We start from the raw sequence: 19223 nt of genomic DNA, 5'->3' as shown, positions 1-19223 counted from the left end.
GGATGTGTCGGAGAGGCTTCTGCCCACACACATGACTGTAGGCAGGCGGGCTTCGCCGACTTCAGTGGGTGTTTTTTACTTAAGTGCCACGAAGGTGAGGGAGGGAGATTCTTGGACCGCTGAAGGGCAGTGAAGTGGTGAGGGAAGGGTGGATGCAGTGGGGGCAGTGAAGGGGACAGATTTTTTTCCCCTGTGCCATTCTCTACTCAAAACAGGAGCACGCTACAGGGGTTCAAAGAAGCTTTGGATAGGTACTTGGAAGACAAAGGGATTGAGGGGTACAGATAAGAGTAGAGGTAGATTATAGGGATAGGATTAGAGATAAGTTACAAAATTAATCAGGGACCACTGTTCAGGCACTAGGCCTCATGGGCCGCCGCGGGAGCGGACCGCTGAGCAAGATGGACCTCTGGTCTGATTCAGCGGGGGCAACTTCTTATGTTCTTATATAATGTCATGTAAAATATCAGTTTCAATAAACTTTCCAGATGCAGCATTCCAAGACGTCCGCTACTTCTTACCACACCCAATTATGTGGATAGTCTAATTCTGTAGAATCTTCATTCCAAAATTCATCCTGCAGCAGATTTGTATATTAATTTATTCCTTTTGTTATAGAATCAACTAGCTGATAAATGATTCCAAACACAGGGAGAAACATCTGGCATTTGTCAAAAAGCAGGCCGTATCTTTTGATTATAATTCAACATGTCACAGTAGAATATATCTCCCCATATTACAGGAACCATTCCTCTTTTGACAGTGACACTGCATTAGGATATTAACAGTTCTTTATAAAAAAAAATCCATTCCAACTTTAGTGCACTGTAAATCTTAAATAGAACATATGCTGTTGATATTCATCTATATATTAAAAATCCATAGACAATCCTATTACAAATTGAATCAATGTTCAGACATTTCCTCCTTTCCAAAAGGAAATGCATCCATCTTTTCCTATACACCTAGGCAATCTGACAATTTCAGGTTTCTTAACCTTGAGTTTTGAGCAGGAAAAACAAAAATTATAAAACAAGCTGAAGCAGAACAAACTGAAGCAGAATCTTCATATATTTAAAAATGACCACGAGGCTAACTAGAATGTTAGCCATAGAATCAAACTGCAACTTTACCACAGAACATAGCATATTCAAAAAATATGATAGTTTCATTTTTTTTAAGAGAAATATATAAAATACATTAATCTAATAAAGAAAAAAAAACCAGTTAATAAATATTTCTCCTTTTCACCCTCAGGTATTCATAGGTGTTTCACATTTTTCCAAGAATTCTTTTAGTTTCCCTGCATCATTAAAGCTCAATGTTTTGTGCTGATATGTCACCTGCATAGTTGCTGGATATACTAAACCAAAACGAACTCCCAGCGCTCTTAATTGTGGGCGTAAATCAAGCAACTGCTTTCTTTTAAATGCAGTTGTTTTGGCGAAATCAGGCACAATAAATATTTTTGCATCCTGACATTTAAGGTTCATGTTCTCTTTTGCTAGATTCAGAATTTCTGTAACCTGCTGATACCTTAGCACTTTAAAAATTAATGGTCTTGGACCTTTTTGAGAATTCAGCCTCTTCGCTGGAATCCTATGTGCTCTCTCCAGCTCCAACGGAAACTTGTTCTGAAGTAGCAGGATCTTTAGCAAAAAATTAGTTAAAAAACCGATTGGATCATTTTTTTCTATTCCTTCCGGTAACCCGATCACCCTCAAATTATTCCTCCTCTCACGGTTTGATAGATCCTCAATTTCTTGCTTTAATAGTTCAAAATCCCTGTAATCTTTCTTGTGCTGTACTAACTTCACTTCCGTGTTTTCCAACCGTTTTTCCACACACTCCAGTTTTAAATCTACTTTATCCAGCCTTCTTGTCAAACTCGCCACTTCTGTGCATTTGGAATTTGTCTGAATGGTTTTAACTCTTTAGGTGTTGCTGGAGTTATCTTCAACAACATATTAGTGTCTGTGCTGGAGTGATTCATAGCATCAAACCAAAGGCTTAATGGTTTCAAAATTACTGGCTATAAACAGAGCATCTGAAAGGTAAACATGTCAATACAAAGGTTTTCTTCTGGATAAGCCAACTCAAGGTTTTGGCTCCTTCAGTTGTAAATGCAACAAAAATGAACAGAGTTGAGAAATGCATCCAAAAAATTTGATAGATTAAATTACACATTCTGGTGGGAATCCCTCTGTTATATTTTTTAAATGGAGCGGTTCATGGGTTGCATCCGGAGTTTTGTTAGCCGAAAGTCCGCTGTACAGGTCCATTGTGAGACCACATCTAGAATACTGGAAACCACATTATCGGTGGTGAGACCACATCTGCAATTTTGGAGGCCACATTATCGGAAGGATGTGCTGAGAATTGAATCAGTTCAACGATTGGCCACCAAGATGGTCTCAGGACTTGAGGATATCCCATATGAAGAACGTCTAGGTAAGTTACAGCTTTACTTTCTCAAGGAACGCAGAGAGAGGAGTGACATGATAGAGACGTTCAAATACGTTACTGGTCGTATTGAGGTGGCAGAAGACATCCTTTTCCTTACAGGCCCTACGGCGACAAGAGGGCATCCGCTAAAAATCAGAGGCGGGAGATTTCATAGTGACACTAGGAAGTACTTCTTCATCGAAAGGGTGGTTGACCGTTAGAAAGATCTTCCACTTCAAGTAGTTGAAGCCAGTAACGTGACTGACTTTAAAAACAAATGGGATCAACATGTGGGGTCACTTCACAGAAGAACTTAGGGGGGGGGTTATTTGAGTGGGCAGACTTGTTGGGCCAAAGGCCCTTTTCTGCCATCTTATTCTATGTTTCTATGTTCCCCTTTAACCTCTTTTATATCTTTTGAATTCTCCAATACAATATCTCTGATGTTCTTAATTTCCCTCATTAAATCTTTATTGTCAACTTCATCTGACGGCAGCGGCACTAACAGGGGGGTAGTTGAATCCATTTTTGTTCTTTTAACGCTGCCTGTGCCTGCTCCCGCCGACGAAGACTTGTTTTGCTTACCCAAAGCCATATTTTAAACAAATATACTTCCGGACGCAACTTTCAAATAAAATTTACACTTTATTATTTTAAAAGTTAGCCTGACAGCACGGAGCAAATCAGTTACACAGCCATCCTCATTCGTGCCGAAGCCACGCCCCCACAGTGGTATAAATTAATATCTGGATTTGTAAATAAAAAAAACAAAAAACGGTCTTAGAGACATTTGGAACATTGAGATTAAGCATCAAATTAATGCATCTCAATGGCCACGACTTTGGTCTTGAAGGTTAAGATGTACAGTGTCAGCATCTATGAGACAAACATGTTTTTTTCTTTTGCATAGAGCTTTTTGGACCCCTGTTCGTTTACAAAAATTAGATAGCTCTAAGTCTAATAGATGTTGGCACTGTCATCTTGAAGCTGGGACATTAGATCATCTTTTATTCTATTGTCCATTCATATTATTATTTTGGAAATCAATTTGGCCTCAAATCAATAGGATGTTAGAGAATCCGGTAGCCTTGACATATGATACTATTTTATTCGGCACGGCAATGAGAGAAAAGAGTCAAATTTCGTCAAATAATAACAAACTTTTATTTATATTGACTGGAGTAGCAATTCAACAAATAACATACAATTGGAAAAATTATGACAGATTAAATTATAACTTTTGGTGGAATTCTGTATGCCATATATATAAAATGGAACGTACAATAGCAACATAAAAAGGATATTTTGGTAAATTTCAGAAGATCTGGGGGCCATTAACAGACTTTTGTAATGAATGATAACATTTTCCCAAAGTAAGATATGTGATAGGAGGGGAAGTGGGTGGATATTATTTTATTCATCTCATAATGTATATGAATATATCAATAGTTTTGCTGTATTAGGATGGGATTCTGTAACGGGAAGGGAGGGGATGGGAGGGTTTTCTACTTTAATAATAATTGTTTAGTTATTAGGTGTATTACATAATATTCAAGATATTATAGCATATAAATATGTAATGAAATGTATTTAACGTGTTACATGAAATTTAATCAAGTGTGTATTTATAAGTTTGTATGATTTTATCTAATACACTTGTTGTAATATGCAAAAATGAATAAAGAATTAAAAAAAATAATAATATTTATACCACTGTGCGGCCTGGTGTCCCATGAAATCTACCTGAAAGCATAAGAATTCCAAGCTATATTATTGAGATTTTTCCATTCAGGGGAACCCTGCCTGAATGGCTTGCTTCTTTTCTTTTTTTTTTTTTTAATTCTTTATTCCTTTTATAATTCACAATAAGTGTACAGTAAATATCAAACAATTAGAATACAATATCACTTGAAAATCTACCATATCATACAACAAAAAGATATAACCCCCACCCCTTCCCACTTCCATATACAACAAAAAATAAACCACATGAATATAGTATCTTATCATTCATATATATTATTAATAGAAATCCAACCCCCCCCCCCCCCGATCCACATGTAAGAATTAAAGTTGGGAAAAGTGTAAATTATTCATTAGAATAATTTAAAAATGGCCCTCACACATCCTTAAATTTATTATAGTAACCTTTTTGAACTGCCAACACTCTTTCCATTTTAAACACGACATACTGAATTCCACCAGAAACAATAATTCAACCTTGTACAATCTTTCCAGTTATACGTTATTTGTTGAATGGCAACTCCTGTCAATATCATCAAAAGCTTATTATTATTAGCGGCTTAGCTCTCATCAGCATGCCAAATAAAATTGTGTCGTATGATAATGCTACATAATTTTCCATTAAATGATTTATTTGATCCCAAATAGAGATCTAAAAAATTTTAATGAATGGACAATAAAACAACTGGATCTAAAGTTCCAGCATCAAGGTTACCATGCCAACATCTATTAGACTTAGAGTAATTCAATTTTTGTAAACGAACAGGGGTCCAGAGTGCTCTATGCAACAGGAAAAACCATATTTGCCTCATAGAAGCAGACATTGTACACTTCAAACTCCAGGACCAAATACGTGGCCACTGAGATGCATTAATTTGATGCTTAATCTCAATGCTCCAAATATCTCTAAGTCCAGTTTCGGGTTTCTTATTTACATAGCCAGATAATAATTTATACCACTGCGCGGCTTCATTTTTGAATGGCTTGCTTCAATTGCATATAACACTACGGCAGGGCTGTTATAGGAGAAAACACCCTCCATGGATTCAAGACAAAGTTTCAAGTTTATTCAATCTTTTGATGGATCGCCTATTACAATTTCTAAGCGATGTACATAATATAATAAAAAGAGATTGGAAACTTAACATAATAGTTATATTAACATAACATAAAAACAATTAAAACTTACTTGAGGGGTAAGGGAAAGGTAAAAGTTACAATTTCGGGTTTCGGAAGAATAAAGGGAAAGAACAAAAGGTAGGGTAAAAGAGGTAGCACAAGGTAGCACGAGCACACTTCTTAAGCATTAATACTAAAACGTAAGAAATTTAAATGAACTGTTAGAAGTCGAAAGCATCTTTAAATAAATATGTTTTTAAAAGTTTTTTAAATGTTGTAATATTTTGTTCTATTCTAATAAATTGAGGGAGTTTATTCCACCTTTGTGGACCAGCAACAGTAAATATATCTGCTCTTCTAGTACCTATAATTTTTAGAGATGGAACAGCTAATAAACATTGATCGGTAGAGCGAAGAGATCGCTGTGTTTTGTATGGGATTAGAGATTTGGAGATGAATTGCGGCTCATTGGATGTTAAGAGTTTTGAAAATTAGGAGCATTAGTTTAAAGAAGATCCTATGATTTACTGGTAACCAGTGTGCATCTATCAGTAGTGGAGACACATGGTCAAATTTTTTAGAATTATAAATTAATTTTATTGCTGTATTTTGAATTATTTGTATCCTTCTTATTTCTTTTTGTGTGATGTTTAAGAATAGGGCATTACAGTAATCAATTTTCGCTATTATAAATGAATGGATTAAGATGTTTAGACAAGTTTCTGCTGAACAAGAACGTGTGCTGGTAGGGCTAGTCTCAGTTAGGGCACTGGTCTTAGACCAGAGGGCCGCCGCGTGAGTGGACTGCTGGGCGTGATGGACCACTGGTCTGACTCAGCAGTGGCAATTCTTATGTTCTTATGTTATGTTCTTTTTTTTTTTTTAATCTTTATTCATTTTCAAATCAAACAACAAGTGCACAAAAATATATCATACAAGTAATTCCAATATAGCACTATAATATCTAAAACATAAAATCTAATAGTCTAAAAAACAAAAAAAAACACCCACCCACCCTTCATCACATTTTCAACCATTTTCACATCTTCCAGCATACGTATTCCTGCCATCATCCAATGCTTCCAGATGATTTTAAAACCGCCAATTTGAATCTTGGAGTTTAGCCAAATAGTTTGATTTGTTGATTTATGTATTGGAATAGGTGTTAGATTATTTACATATCTTAAAGTTTTCCAAGTATCAACTAATATTCTGTTTCTTTATATAATCTAGGCAAACATGGCAAAGTCGCAGAGGAATCATGAGTCGCCATTCCAACCATATCCAATCCGGGATATTTTCAATGGGCTCTGGAAGGACCCAATACATACCTTGGCGCATAATATAGGCTTGATGATACCTATAAAAATTGGGAAATTTACCCCTCCCTGCTGCAATAAGTATAACAGCCACCTGTCCCCCCCCACTCTGACCGCTGGCTGGAGGGTGCCCAATCCCTCCTGCCGGAACGCTGTCCTCCCAACACCCCTGATTGCCGGCAGGAGGGTGCCCAGCCCCTTCTGCCAGAACGCCGCCCATCCAACAACCACAATTGCCGGCAGGAGGGTGCCCAACCCCTCCTGCCGGAACTCCGCCCACCCAACACCTCCAATCGCTAGCAGGAAGGTGCCCAACCCCTCCTGCTGGAAGACATCTCTCCCGGGCCCCCCCCTGCGCTAACGCCCCCTCCACCACACTAACACTCCCCGATGACCCCCTAATCTCTCCCCCAAACTAACCTCTTAATTGTTGGCCGGCTGGACGGGTCTTGGTGCCGTCCAGACGGCAGGCCTGCCTCGTTGAAATGAGGTGGGCCCGCCCCTTCCTGGCCCATCCCTGCTCAGCCTAGGCCTGATTGGCCCAGGCACCTAGAACCTTGGCCAATCAGGCCTTAGGCTTAGGGGGATGGGCGGATCTGATAAGCCTAAGGCCTGATTGATCTAGGCTCGAGATCCAGTCTGCCCAACCTGATTCAATTTAAATTATTTTTAATTTTTTCTTCTTAGCTATTTCCGGGCAAGAATCCAAAGCTCTACCCAGTACTGTGCTTGGGTTCCAACTGCTGAAATCTCCGTCAAAACTTTTGACCTCTGAAAGCTAATTGAGAAATGCATTAGTCCAATAAAATAGCGGGCACTAAATTTTCTTCCCACCATGCCCAATGCCTCCTACTCAAATGCAAAATATAAATACCTAAGTTGGTGAGCTTCCCAAAGCCCTGCCAGCTGAAGACTTCTTCCTCCAGTCCAGTCAGAATTCTTCAAGCTCTGCAATCTGGTGGCAGCTCAGGGACATTGCTGCTAGCTGCAGAGCTTGGAGATTACTGGCTGCCAGACTGGAGGAGGTGTTCTTCAACTGGCAGGGTTTTGGGATTCTCACTGGTCACAGCAAAGGATGTGGCTAATTTTTAGTGGACCTGGGCCTGGGATCCTTGTGTGTTCAATACAAAATGAAGTGCATATCTGTTTTTATTTCTCCAATGTTGTAATACTTGCTGAGTTTAATTTGTTGGAATTCCCAGTTCAATTTCTATTTGTGATCCTTTGGTAAGGTCTGTCTAGAAGTCATTTAAAGTTTATGTGTGGTAGTGGGGATATCAGGGGGAGGGTTCGTGGGCACCTGCATGTCTGCCCTGGGCCCCAGCATGTCTAAAACCTGCTCTGACTAGGGGACACTCCATGAACTTTCATGGAAGCACGTTTAAAGCAAATAGGAGAAAATATTCTCTTTTAAACATGCAGTTAAGTTCTGGTGTGAAAAATAACAGGTAAAACAAAATAAAACTAAAGTAAGAAAAAAAAAAAAAAGGTTGAACAAATGCCTGGAGCCAAAGTCCAAAAATGGTTATTAAGGTAGACACATGGAAAACCATGACTTATCCCTGGGATCAATAATGGGACTTGGGTTTCTGCCAGCCACTGTCAGTCTGACCCAGTATGGCTATTCTTACATTCTTCAGCTCTGGGGCAAACTAAAACTTCTGTTGCTCTAAATGAAACTTTTGTAATCTTCACCTTCTCTCTGTGGGCTTTGGGTTTAGGAGCAAGGCCAGAAGGCCGAGCGGCTGAAACAGCGAGTGCAGCAGCTGGAAGAGGAACTTCATGGGCTGCGGACAGAAAACAGCGAAGCATCTTTCCGAGAGAGGGAGGCACAAGCTCAGGCCGAGAGGACAGAACGCTCTCTGGTACGAGAGGTCAATGCTGTGGCCCAGCGCCTCCAGAACCTGTTGGAGGGCACCAGGACAGCAAGTTTGTCGCAGCTAAGACACAGGTCAGTCAACATCAGTAGATACATCTCTCACCTCACCTCTTTTCGGTTTTCCAGAATCTCTCCGTTTTTGTTACTTTGATCAGCCTGGTCTCATCAGAGATTCGTCACCCACACTGTCTTTCTTCTTTATTGTCCCTCCAGACCAGCACAGAAACGGATGAGTTTACCAGCAGATGTAGACTGAGACATTGACTTTTGGCTGTAGTACAAGTGGGCTGTGCAGTCCCAAGTACAATCAGTCTGTTCTCAGTCTCCAGCAGGTGGAGGTGAGAAGCCTGTGCAGCCTTTCCCTTTGTTAGTTAGGGCCTATCGGATTTGATTAGTGGTCTTTTGTTGTCCCTTTTAGGGGTCCGTCCAATCTCGGGGGTGCCACACTCGGACGGCTGCGTCCCTCCCACCATTTTACCCACCTCCCCCTTGCCAGAGTGGGTGGTGTCTGCTCCTTTGTCCATTAAAGTTTTACTTTTGTTTAAAAAGCCACTCTGAAAGGAAGCTTTAAATTAGCTTTGGTTTTTATTGCTAACCGGCAGTTTTGTTTTGTCTCCTTAGCAGTTCACATTGAGCACGTTAAAGTGTTCATTGTGTGCCCGACGATTGGTGGATGCGTCTGGCGAGTGCACGAAATGCTCCGGCTGCTGCGAGGGGGAATCCTCGTCAGCTTCGGGTGCCAGCAGTCAGGGTCCCCTTCGTGCATACACCACTTGTCGGCTATAGGCAGTGGAGAAGCCCAGGCTTCCCCTACCATCCACACAGGGATTTCCCCAGCTACCAACAGTCAGGGAAATAAGGTTTCCCTTACCGCTATAGCTGTTTTCCTCCAAGCCCCAAACCATGAGGAATCGGTGATAGTGTCAGTAAGGGGGTCATCGTGGTGATGGTTGAAGAGATAAAGTGACTGGGGAAATGCAGGGGTGGAAATGGTTCAATGAGCTGTCTGGAGAGCAGAAGGTAACTGAGGGCATCATAGTGGGGTGAGTGATACAATTATAAAGTAACTGAAGGAATTATTTGGGATGTGGAGAAAGCCTGCAGAGATTCATGGGGCTGTGGGTGATGTGGAGGGAAGGGAGAGAGGGGATAAAGGGATGTAAAGGGAGTGGGAAGGTAAAATGGTTTAGGGGATCTGATGACCCGCTGTGATGTATGGGTGAGAATCAGAGGTGGCAGGCAAGGAGAGAGTGAGGGAGGGAATCGGAGGGGTTCAGGGTGTCAGGCAGGGCCCTGGCCCATGCCCGCCCTCAGCCAGTTCCTTCCACTGATGCTATTGCCTGGTCCCAGCAGGATGCAGCTTCAGTGTCAGAGGAGGGAGAGGGAAGTGCTGCACTTACCTCCTCTGATGCTGGCAGCTGGCCCAAGAAGCCGTACCCTACTGAGGGGGGAAGTGTTCAAGCCACAAGGTAGCTTAACTTATCCCAGGACAAGCAGGCAGGTATTCTCACTAGTGGGTGACGTCATCCGACGGAGCCCCGATGCGGACGTCTCACAAGCATTCTTGCTTGTAGAAACTTTAGAAGTTTCGAGTCGCCCACACCGCGCATGCGCGAGTGCCTTCCTGCCCGATGCACCGGGCGTGTCTCCTCAGTTCTTACTTTTCCGCGGAGCCGAGAAGTCCGTCTTCGACTCTCTGCGCAAAGTATCTTCCGCGGTTTTGGGTTCTTTTTACTCATAATCATTGGTTTTCATCATGTTTTATTGTTTAAAAAAAAAAAATTTCTTCCATCCGTTCGACCGGGCAGGCCACGTAGCCGCGGCCCTGTGGCTTCGATCAAGCGGCGGAGCTTTTTCGACCTACGTCCCGGCCTATCACTGGTTTTAAGAAGTGCGTCAAGTGCCAGCGCGCAATTTCGCTGAAGGACCCTCATCGACGCTGTATTCAGTGTCTCGGGCCTCAACACTTTCCGAAATCGTGCCGGCCTTGCTCCACGCTTACAGCACGTACGTTCAAGCGTCGCTGCATCTTGTGGGAGTCGCTGTTCAGCATGGAGGCTTCGACGGAGTTGTCATCATCAATGAGCGCCACACCTTCAACTTCCGCCTCGACTCTTCCGTCTTCCACCTCTGCAGCCTCGAGTCTTCTCAAGCCTGCTTTGTTTGTGCCGGCTTCGACTCTGACGCCTGCTGCGGTGTCTTCCTCTGTCTCTTCAGGTCAGGTAGCACAGCAGCCCATTCCCCCCGTGGTGCTAAAGGTGCCCAAGACTTCTAAGTCCAAGCACCAGGGTGCCAGGGAGCGCGAAGCCCGTGCAGGAGGTCCCATTGCGGATGCGGATCCCTCCTTGCCGGCTTCGTTCCAGACCTTGCTGGAGAAACAATTCATCGAGCTCTTCACCACTATGGGACCGAAGCTTCTCTCCCAAATTCAGCCTGGGCACGCGGAGGCCTCCCGCGAGTTTGAGCCGCCTCCGGTGCCTCCATGACGTACACACTTGCTGCAGGGAGCCGAGTCTCTGCGAGTGTCTGGTCTGGCATCGATGCATGCATCGCAAGGAGCAGAGTCTTTGCCCATGCCTCCACTGGAACCGATTCCCTCGATGCAAGGAGTAGAGTCTTTGCGAGGGCCTCCTTCCATCCAACCACCTCTGCTTCGATCCACCGCCTCCAGCCCCATCCACTTGCTGGAAGCCTCGACGGTGCCTCGCTCGCCTCGACAGTCGAGGCCTACTTCCAGGCACAGTTCTGGCCATCGCTCGAGGCATTTTTCGAGCCATTCATCGAGGCATGCCTCGCCTCGTAGGAAGCAGCCTTTCCTCTAATATTTGCCGCCGGCTTTTTCTCCTCCTGTTATGCCGGAGCTCGAGGACACCGTGGGATCTTTTTCTCCCTGCCGATCCCCGGCCTCGTTGGATCCAGAGGCCTCGACATCTTCCAGTCCTTCTCGAGGACCGGCTCATGCTGACCAGCTGTCTTTCTCTTCGTTTCTTCGACAGATGGCTGTGGATCTTGACATTAACCTGGACTCGGGGTCCAAATTTTCCAAGGAGTATCTGGAGACGATGCATCTAACTCAACCGCTTGCTGAGTCTCTCCGGCTTCCTCTGCATAAGCTGCTGGACCAGACCTTCATGCGCTGTTTTGAAACACCTTACTCCATACCAGCTGTTCCCGGGAAATTGGATGCCAGGTACCGCACGGTACATCATAAAGGATTCGATGGAGCCCAACTCTCTCATCAGTCCTTCTTGGTGGAGTCCTTGTTGAAACGGTCTCATCCCTCCCAGGTCTATGCCACCGTTCCTCCTGGCCGGGAGGGCAAGACCATGGACAGGTTTGGCAGGCACATCTACCAGAACTCAATGATGGCCTCTCGAGTCCTCAATTATAGTTTTCATTTTGCAACCTACTTTGAGTTTTTCCTCTCAGTTCTGCAAAAGTTTCTGCCTTATGTGGACTGTCAAGCTCGGTTCGAGTACCAGGAGGTTCTGGCTTCATTGTCCCAACTGCGGTTGTAGATGTTGCTTGTTCAGTGGCCATACGACGCCTGGCGTGGCTTCAGATCATCGATATGGACCCGAACCTTCAGGACAGGCTTGCTAATGTCCCGTTTGCTGGAGCCGACCTCTTTGATGAGTCCATCGAGGCGGCGACCAAGAAGCTATTGGACCACGAGAAGTCTTTCCAGTCAATTCTCCTTTCAAAGCCCAAGCCTGCTCCTCCTCGTCCTTCACGTCCGCCTTTGATCTACCAGTGGCGTTACCCACCGAAACAGGCACCTACCATCCGTCAGCCTGTTAAGAGACAGCACTCGCAGAAGCCACAGCAAAAACCTCAAACTTCTGCTGTCCCCAAGGCTCCTCAGCCTTTTTGACTGTCTCATAGAGAGCATAACTACCATCGTTCTGCCCTCCCCTGTCTCCATCATTTTTATCATTGATGGACGACTATTACCACCGACCTCTGGGTCCTTTCCATTGTAAGGGAGGGATACTCTCTTCAGTTCCATCAAGTTCCTCTGGAACATCCTCCAAGAGAGTATCCTTCCAACTTAACCCAGACCGCCCTTCTTCTTCAGGAAGCTCAGGCTTTGCTCCGGCTCCGGGCTGTCGAGCCGGGGCAGTGCACGGAAAGTCAGGGCGGGTGAACGGAGAGTCGGGACAGCGCACGGAGAGGCGGGGCAGTGCACGGAAAGTCAGGGAGGGTGAACGGAGAGGCGGGACAGCGCACGGAGAGTCGGGGCAGTGCACGGAAAGTCAGGGAGGGTGAACGGAGAGTCGGGACAGCGCACGGAGAGGCGGGGCAGTGCACGGAAAGTCAGGGAGGGTGAACGGATAGTCGGGACAGCGCACGGAGAGTCGGGGAGGGCGAAAGGAGAGTCGGGGTGGCCAGAGGAGAGTCGGGGCGGGCGAAAGGACAGTCGGGCTGCATGCGCGATATACCCGTGAGCGCGGTATACAAAAGTTTTTGTACATAAAATCGTGGTTTCTGCGCGCTATACCCGTGTGCGCGTTTTACACGGGTGCGCGTTATCTGCGTGAAAATACGGTAAGTCCTGCATGGATTTTTGCCGCCAAGGTGCATGACCTTGCATTTTTTGGCATTGAAACTTAGTTGCCAAGTCTTTGACCAATGCTCCAGCAGGAGTAGGTCCTGCGTCATACTGTCGGGCATTGAGCTTTTGTCGGGCACTGTGCTTTCATCTGTTGTGCAGTTGCCTACTATGTTGCATAGTTTGGCGTCATCGGCGAATAATGTAATTTTACCTCGAAGCCCCTCAGCCAAGTCTCTTACGAAGATGTTAAATAGGATCGGGCCCAAGACCGAGCCCTGCGGCACTTCGCTGATCACCTCCGTTTTATCGGAGAGGGTACCGTTTACCACTACCCTCTGAAGTCTACCTCTAAGCCAGTCCCTAACCCATGTGGTTAATGTTTCACCCAGTCCCATCGAAACAATCTTGCTCAATAACCTGCGGTGTGGGACGCTATCAAACGCTTTGCTGAAGTCCAAGTACACGAAGTCCAGGGACTCCCCTATATCCAACTTTCTTGTTACCCAGTCAAAGAAGCTGATCAGATTTGATTGGCAGGACCTTCCCTTCGTAAAACCATGTTGATGGGGATCTCTTAGATTCTCCTCATTCAGGATCGTATCCAATTGGCGTTTGATTAGTGTTTCCATAAGTTTACTCACTATCGATGTGAGACTCACCGGTCTATAATTCTCAGCCTCCGTCCTGCATCCATTTTTGTGGAGTGGAATGACGTTAGCCATTTTCCAGTCCAACAGGACTCTTCCTGTACTTAGGGAAAGATTGAAGAGCGGATAACAGTTCCGCCAGGATGTCATAGAAACATAGAAACATAGAAATAGACGGCAGATAAGGGCCCACGGCCCATCTAGTCTGCCCACCTTAATGTCCCTCCCCTACCTTTGCCCTGTGAATAGATCCCATGTGCCGATCCCATTTGGCCTTAAAATCAGGCACGCTGCTGGCCTCAATCACCTGTAGTGGAAGACTATTCCAGCGATCAACCACTCTTTCAGTGAAAAAGAATTTCCTGGTGTCACCTCGTAGTTTCCCGCCCCTGATTTTCAACGGATGCCCTCTTGTTGTCGTGGGACCCTTGAAAAAGAAGATATCTTCCTCCGCCTCGATGCGGCCCGTAAGATACTTGAACGTCTCGATCATGTCTCCCCTCTCTCTGCGCTCCTCGAGCGAGTATAGCTGTAATTTGTCACTCAACTCCCTGAGCACCCTGGGGTGTAGTTTGTCTGGTCCCATAGCTTTGTTCACCTTGAGTCTTGATAGCTCCTCGTAGACACTGCTGGGCGTAAACTCAAAATTTCAAAACTGGTCTTCCAAGTTTTCCCTCGTCGGCAGCTGAGGGCCGAATCCCGTCGCCTCACAAGTAAAGACCGAGCAGAAGTATTCATTTAAAAGTTTGGCTTTGTCGAAGTCCGATTCTACATAGTTCCCGTCGGGTTTCCTAAGGCGTACTATCCCATCTGTTTTTCTTTTTCTGTCACTAATATATCAGAAGAAGGATTTATCGCCCTTCTTGATGTTCTTCGCAAGGTTCTCCTCCATTCGGAGTTTGGCCTCCCTGACTGCCATTTTGACCGCTTTTGACTTAGCCAGATAGTCTTCCTTGGATTCTCGCTTCCCTGATTGTTTGTAGATGATGAACGCTCTTTTCTTCTTTTTTATGAGGTCTGAGATCTCCGCAGAGAACCACTGTGGTCTATTGTTTCTTCACCGTTTACTTACTGATTTGACGTAGCGGTTGGTTGCTTCCTGTAAGGTTGATTTCAGAGTTGACCACATTACCTCTACATTATCTGTTTCGGCATGGTTTTGCAGTGCCCGATGGAAGAAATCTCCCATGCTTTCGAAGTTTGTGCCCTTAAAGTTGAGGACCTTGGTTGATGTGTTTGACTTAGTGAATCCTTTCCTGAGGTTGAACCATATCATGTTGTCACTGGAGGACAACGTATCGCCTACCTCTGTAACACTTTTTCCGTTGGTGAGTATTAGGTCTAGTATCGCCCGATCCCTAGTGGGCTCTAATACCATTTGTCTGAGTCTCGCTCCCTTTATAGAGGTTAATAGCTTCCTGCTGCCACTGGTCGTAGTGGAAAGATTGTTCCATTCCACATCAGGCATATTGAAGTCTCCTAACAATACTGTGTCTCCATGACAAGTGATATTCTCAATGTCTTCGACTAATTCTATATCCATGTCCTCCTGTTGTCTTGGAGGTCTGTATACTACACCAAGATACAGGCATTTGGTATTCCCCCTTGCCAAATTCACCCAGAGGGATTCCCCGGTGTACTTGACATCTGCGATCTTGGTAACTTTGATGTCCTCTTTAGTGTATAGTGCTACCCCCAGGGCTGGATTTTCCTATAGGCTAACTAGGCTTCAGCCTAGGGCCTCAAGATCAAGAGGGCCTACATTCAAATTGTTAGCAAAATTAAAATTACACTATTCTAAAAACAGTAAACACTAAAACACTAAACCGAAAATAAGGAGAAATTCTACGCTTCGGGATCCGAACCGGCTCCGGCCGCAACGGGGCGCCAACTTGACGTCTCCCTTTCTTTTTCTTGCCCTGGGAGGAGGATCGGGGAGGGAAAGACGTCAGTCCAGAAACAGCTGGGCAAAGCCCAGCCCCGCGGGGAGAGAGGCAAAACGTGGATCCGTCAGGACAGGGCAGGCCAGACTGGCATCGGAGGTGGGGGTGGGGGGTTTCAGTGGAAGGGGGATGGGAGGCAGGCAGGCTGGCATCAGAGGGGGGGTGGGGGGGTTTAATGGAAGGCAGGCAGGCAGGATGACATGGGGGGGTGTTCAATGGAAGGGGGATGGGAAGCAGGCGGGCATCGGAGTGGGGGTGAGGTGAGGAAGGACGCACTGGGGGCACTATGGACATAGGAAGGGGCAATGTTGTGTGTTATGTTTGATTAGTTATTGTTACAAGTACTATATATGGTGCTGAGAATAAATGTCCAAATAAGTGTTCTCGACTTTTTTTTATTTATTATCCGTGTCACATTTTTTATAAAGGTTAGTACCAATAACATGTTTCATTTAACATATTGATATATATCACAGTAATGATGTATTTTATTATCTCTCATGTAATTTACAAACTTAAAAATGGGAGGTGAAAGGGCCTCATAAGTGGAATAGCCTAGGGCCTCTTTTCATCTAAATCCAGCCCTGGCTACCCCTCCTCCTATTTTGCCCTTTTTGTCCCGCCAAAGTAAGTTGTATCCCGGTATAGCCATATCCCACCCATGGGAGTCCGTGAACCAAGTCTCGGATATCGCCACCACATCTAGGTCGGCATTCCTCATTTCCGTCTCTAATTCCATAATCTTATTGCCCAAACTGTGGGCATTAACGTACAAAGCCCTCCATACCTTATGTTTGCTATGTCCCTGTGTAGATATTCCTGCTTGAGCTAATTGGACTTCTATAATACTGTTTGCAATGTGTGTACTTACCTCTGACTCGGAAATGCAGTGTGTACTTACCTCGGACTCAGAAATGGATTGGCAACTTACCTCGCCAAGTTGGTTACTTGCGCCAGCATGTGAGTGGGTACCCTCCCCCAACTTACCTAATTTAAAGCCCTACGAAGTAGGCGGGCTAGTTGGTGTCCAAAGACGTTCTTTCCCCTTCTGATCAGGTGAAGTCCGTCAGGTCCCTGTAGTCCTTGTAGCGCCTCTCCATGGTTCAGGAATCCAAAGTTCATCTCCCTGCACCATCCGTGCAGCCAGTCGTTTGTCTTCTGGATACGATCCTCCCTGGCTCTCCCCTTGCCTCTCACTGGGAGGATCGAGGAGAAGACCACCTGCGCTTCCATCCTCCTCAGCTTCTCACCCAGGGCTCCAAAGTCTACAGATATGTTCTCCGTGGTGTTCCTGGCAGTGTCGTTCGTTCCAACGTGGATGAGAAGCATGGGGAAGTGGTCATGGGGCTTGATAAGTCTGTCTAGGCAGGCGGTTACATCTCAGATCCTGGCTCCTGGCAGACAGCAAACCTTTCTTGATTGCATATCTGGTCTGCAAATTGGTCCCTCGGTGCCCCTCAGCAGGGAATCCCCAATGACTATCACTCTGCACTTCTTTGGGGGGAGCTGATCTGTTGTCTCTGGAACTGGAATTGTCTGGTGGACAACTTCCTGTACCTCATTGGCAGATTCCTCCTGTAACAGCTAGAATCTGTTCCTCAAGGTGATTAGTGGGGTCGATGTTAAACTGCCCTGTGAACGAGAGAAAGAGACAGAAGAAGATGAAAAGGAAGGTCTTCTACGTTTGCCAGTGGAGGAAGTTACCAGCTGCCAGGAGTCAGCGTCTCCAGCCTCTTCTTGTACCCCAATCGTTGGTTTCAGGGTTGCAGGTTCGGACAGTTTGGGCATCCTGAGGATGGTCTTGTCTGGCTCCTGCTCGGTGACCTGGGAGAACTCCTGGATGACTCTGTCGATGAAGGCCTCGTCCTCTCGGATGCTTCTCAAGTGCTTTACCTCCTCTCTCAGGCTCCTCAGCTCCTGCAAGATGTCTCTAAGACCAGTCTTTGTTTTTTTATTCATATATCCAGTTATTAATTTATACCACTGTGCGGCCTGGTGTCCCAAGAAATCTGCCTGAAAGCATAAGAACTCCAGACTATACTGATTATTAAGATTTTATACTTAAAGCATATATGAGAGTTAATCAAGTGTGTTTCTTTAAGTGCATATGAGTTTAACTGCTACACTTGTTGTAACATGCAAAAATGAATAAAGAATTTAAAACCAAACCAAGATTTTTCCATTCAGGAACCCCTCCTGAATAGCCTGCTTCAGTTGCATCCATCTGCAACAATTTGGTTAAACCCCAAGATCAAAATAGGCGGTTTCAAAATAATCTGGAAAAACTGGATGACAGCAGGTATTCGTATTTTAGACGACATAATAAAAAATGGTAAAATGCTGGAATTTTCACAATTGCAACATAAATTTGATCTTAATAAAACACAATATTTTAGATGGTTGCAATTGAAGCAATCCATTCAGGTAGGGTTCCCTGAATGGAAAAATCTTACTAATTATCACAGCTTGGAATTCTTGTGTTTCCAGATAAACTCAATAGGACATGAAGCTGCACAGTGGTATAAATTAATATCCGGATATATAAATAAAAAACCAAAAAATGGTCTTAGAGACATTTGGAGCATTGAGATAAAGCATCAAATTAGTGCATCTCAATGGCCACAACTTTGGTCTTGGAGGTTAAAATGTACGGTATCAGCATCTATGAGACAAACTTGGTTTTTTCTTTTACATAGAGCTTTATGGACCCCTACACGTTTACATAGAATTGATAGCTCTAAATCTAATAGATGCTGGCACTGTCATGTTGAAATTGGGACATTAGATCATCTTATATTCTTCTGTCCATTCATCTTAACATTCTGGAAATCAATTTGGCCTCAAATTAATAGGATGTTAGAAAACCCAATAGCCTTGACATATGATACTATATTATTTGGAACAACAATGAGAACAAAAAGTCAAATATCATCAAGTAATAACAAACTTTTATTTATTTTAACTGGAATAGCAATACAACAAATCACATTTAATTGGAAAAGACATGACAGGTTAAATTACACTTTCTGGTGGAATTCTGTTTGTCACATATATAAAATGGAGCTTACCATAGCAACACAAAAAGGATATATTAATAAATTTCAAAAGATATGGAGACCATTAACAGATTTTTGTAATGAATGATTAACTTTTCCCAAGATAGAAATTTGATTAGAGGGGAATGGGGTGGGATTTTATTTTTGGTTTTTACACACTATATTAATGTTGAATGAATTTAAAATAAAGTTGTTTTTAAATATTATTATTGATTGAATGGGAGGGAGGGAGGGGGGATTAACACATTCAAAAGAAATTATATAAATTTAGATCTACTGCATAATATTATAAATTTTGTATAAAATTAATTTTCTAAAAAATGTTAAACTTGATAATAATAAGTGTGTTTATCAAGTGTATATGTTTAAGTTTCTAATAAGTATATTTGAAACACTTGTTGTAACAAAAGAAAATGAATAAAGATTATAAACAGTTGCATCCATCTAAAGCTTTGTGATTTGTTAAGACCAAATTTATGTTGCAACTGTGAAAAATCAAGCAGTTTACCATTAGATA

The 19223-nt window shown here is 44.0% G+C and overlaps 1 protein-coding gene across 9 annotated transcripts in view; it reads left to right on the top strand.

Moving 5' to 3' along the window:
* The window catches only part of LOC117365440, a 362671-nt gene that overhangs the window by 244110 nt on the left and 99338 nt on the right, over window positions 1–19223 (top strand). For all 9 annotated transcript variants that reach the window (XM_033955907.1, XM_033955906.1, XM_033955904.1 and 6 more), the window contains one exon: window positions 8348–8577. In XM_033955907.1, the coding sequence (XP_033811798.1) occupies window positions 8348–8577 (230 nt within the window). The remainder of the gene's footprint in view (window positions 1–8347; window positions 8578–19223) is intronic.

The sequence above is a fragment of the Geotrypetes seraphini genome, chromosome 8 (genome assembly GCF_902459505.1).
Source record: "Geotrypetes seraphini chromosome 8, aGeoSer1.1, whole genome shotgun sequence".
NCBI classification, from domain to species: domain Eukaryota; kingdom Metazoa; phylum Chordata; class Amphibia; order Gymnophiona; family Dermophiidae; genus Geotrypetes; species Geotrypetes seraphini.
The sequence above is the reverse complement of the archived record's forward strand: the minus strand, read 5'-3'. Positions and strand labels throughout refer to the sequence as shown.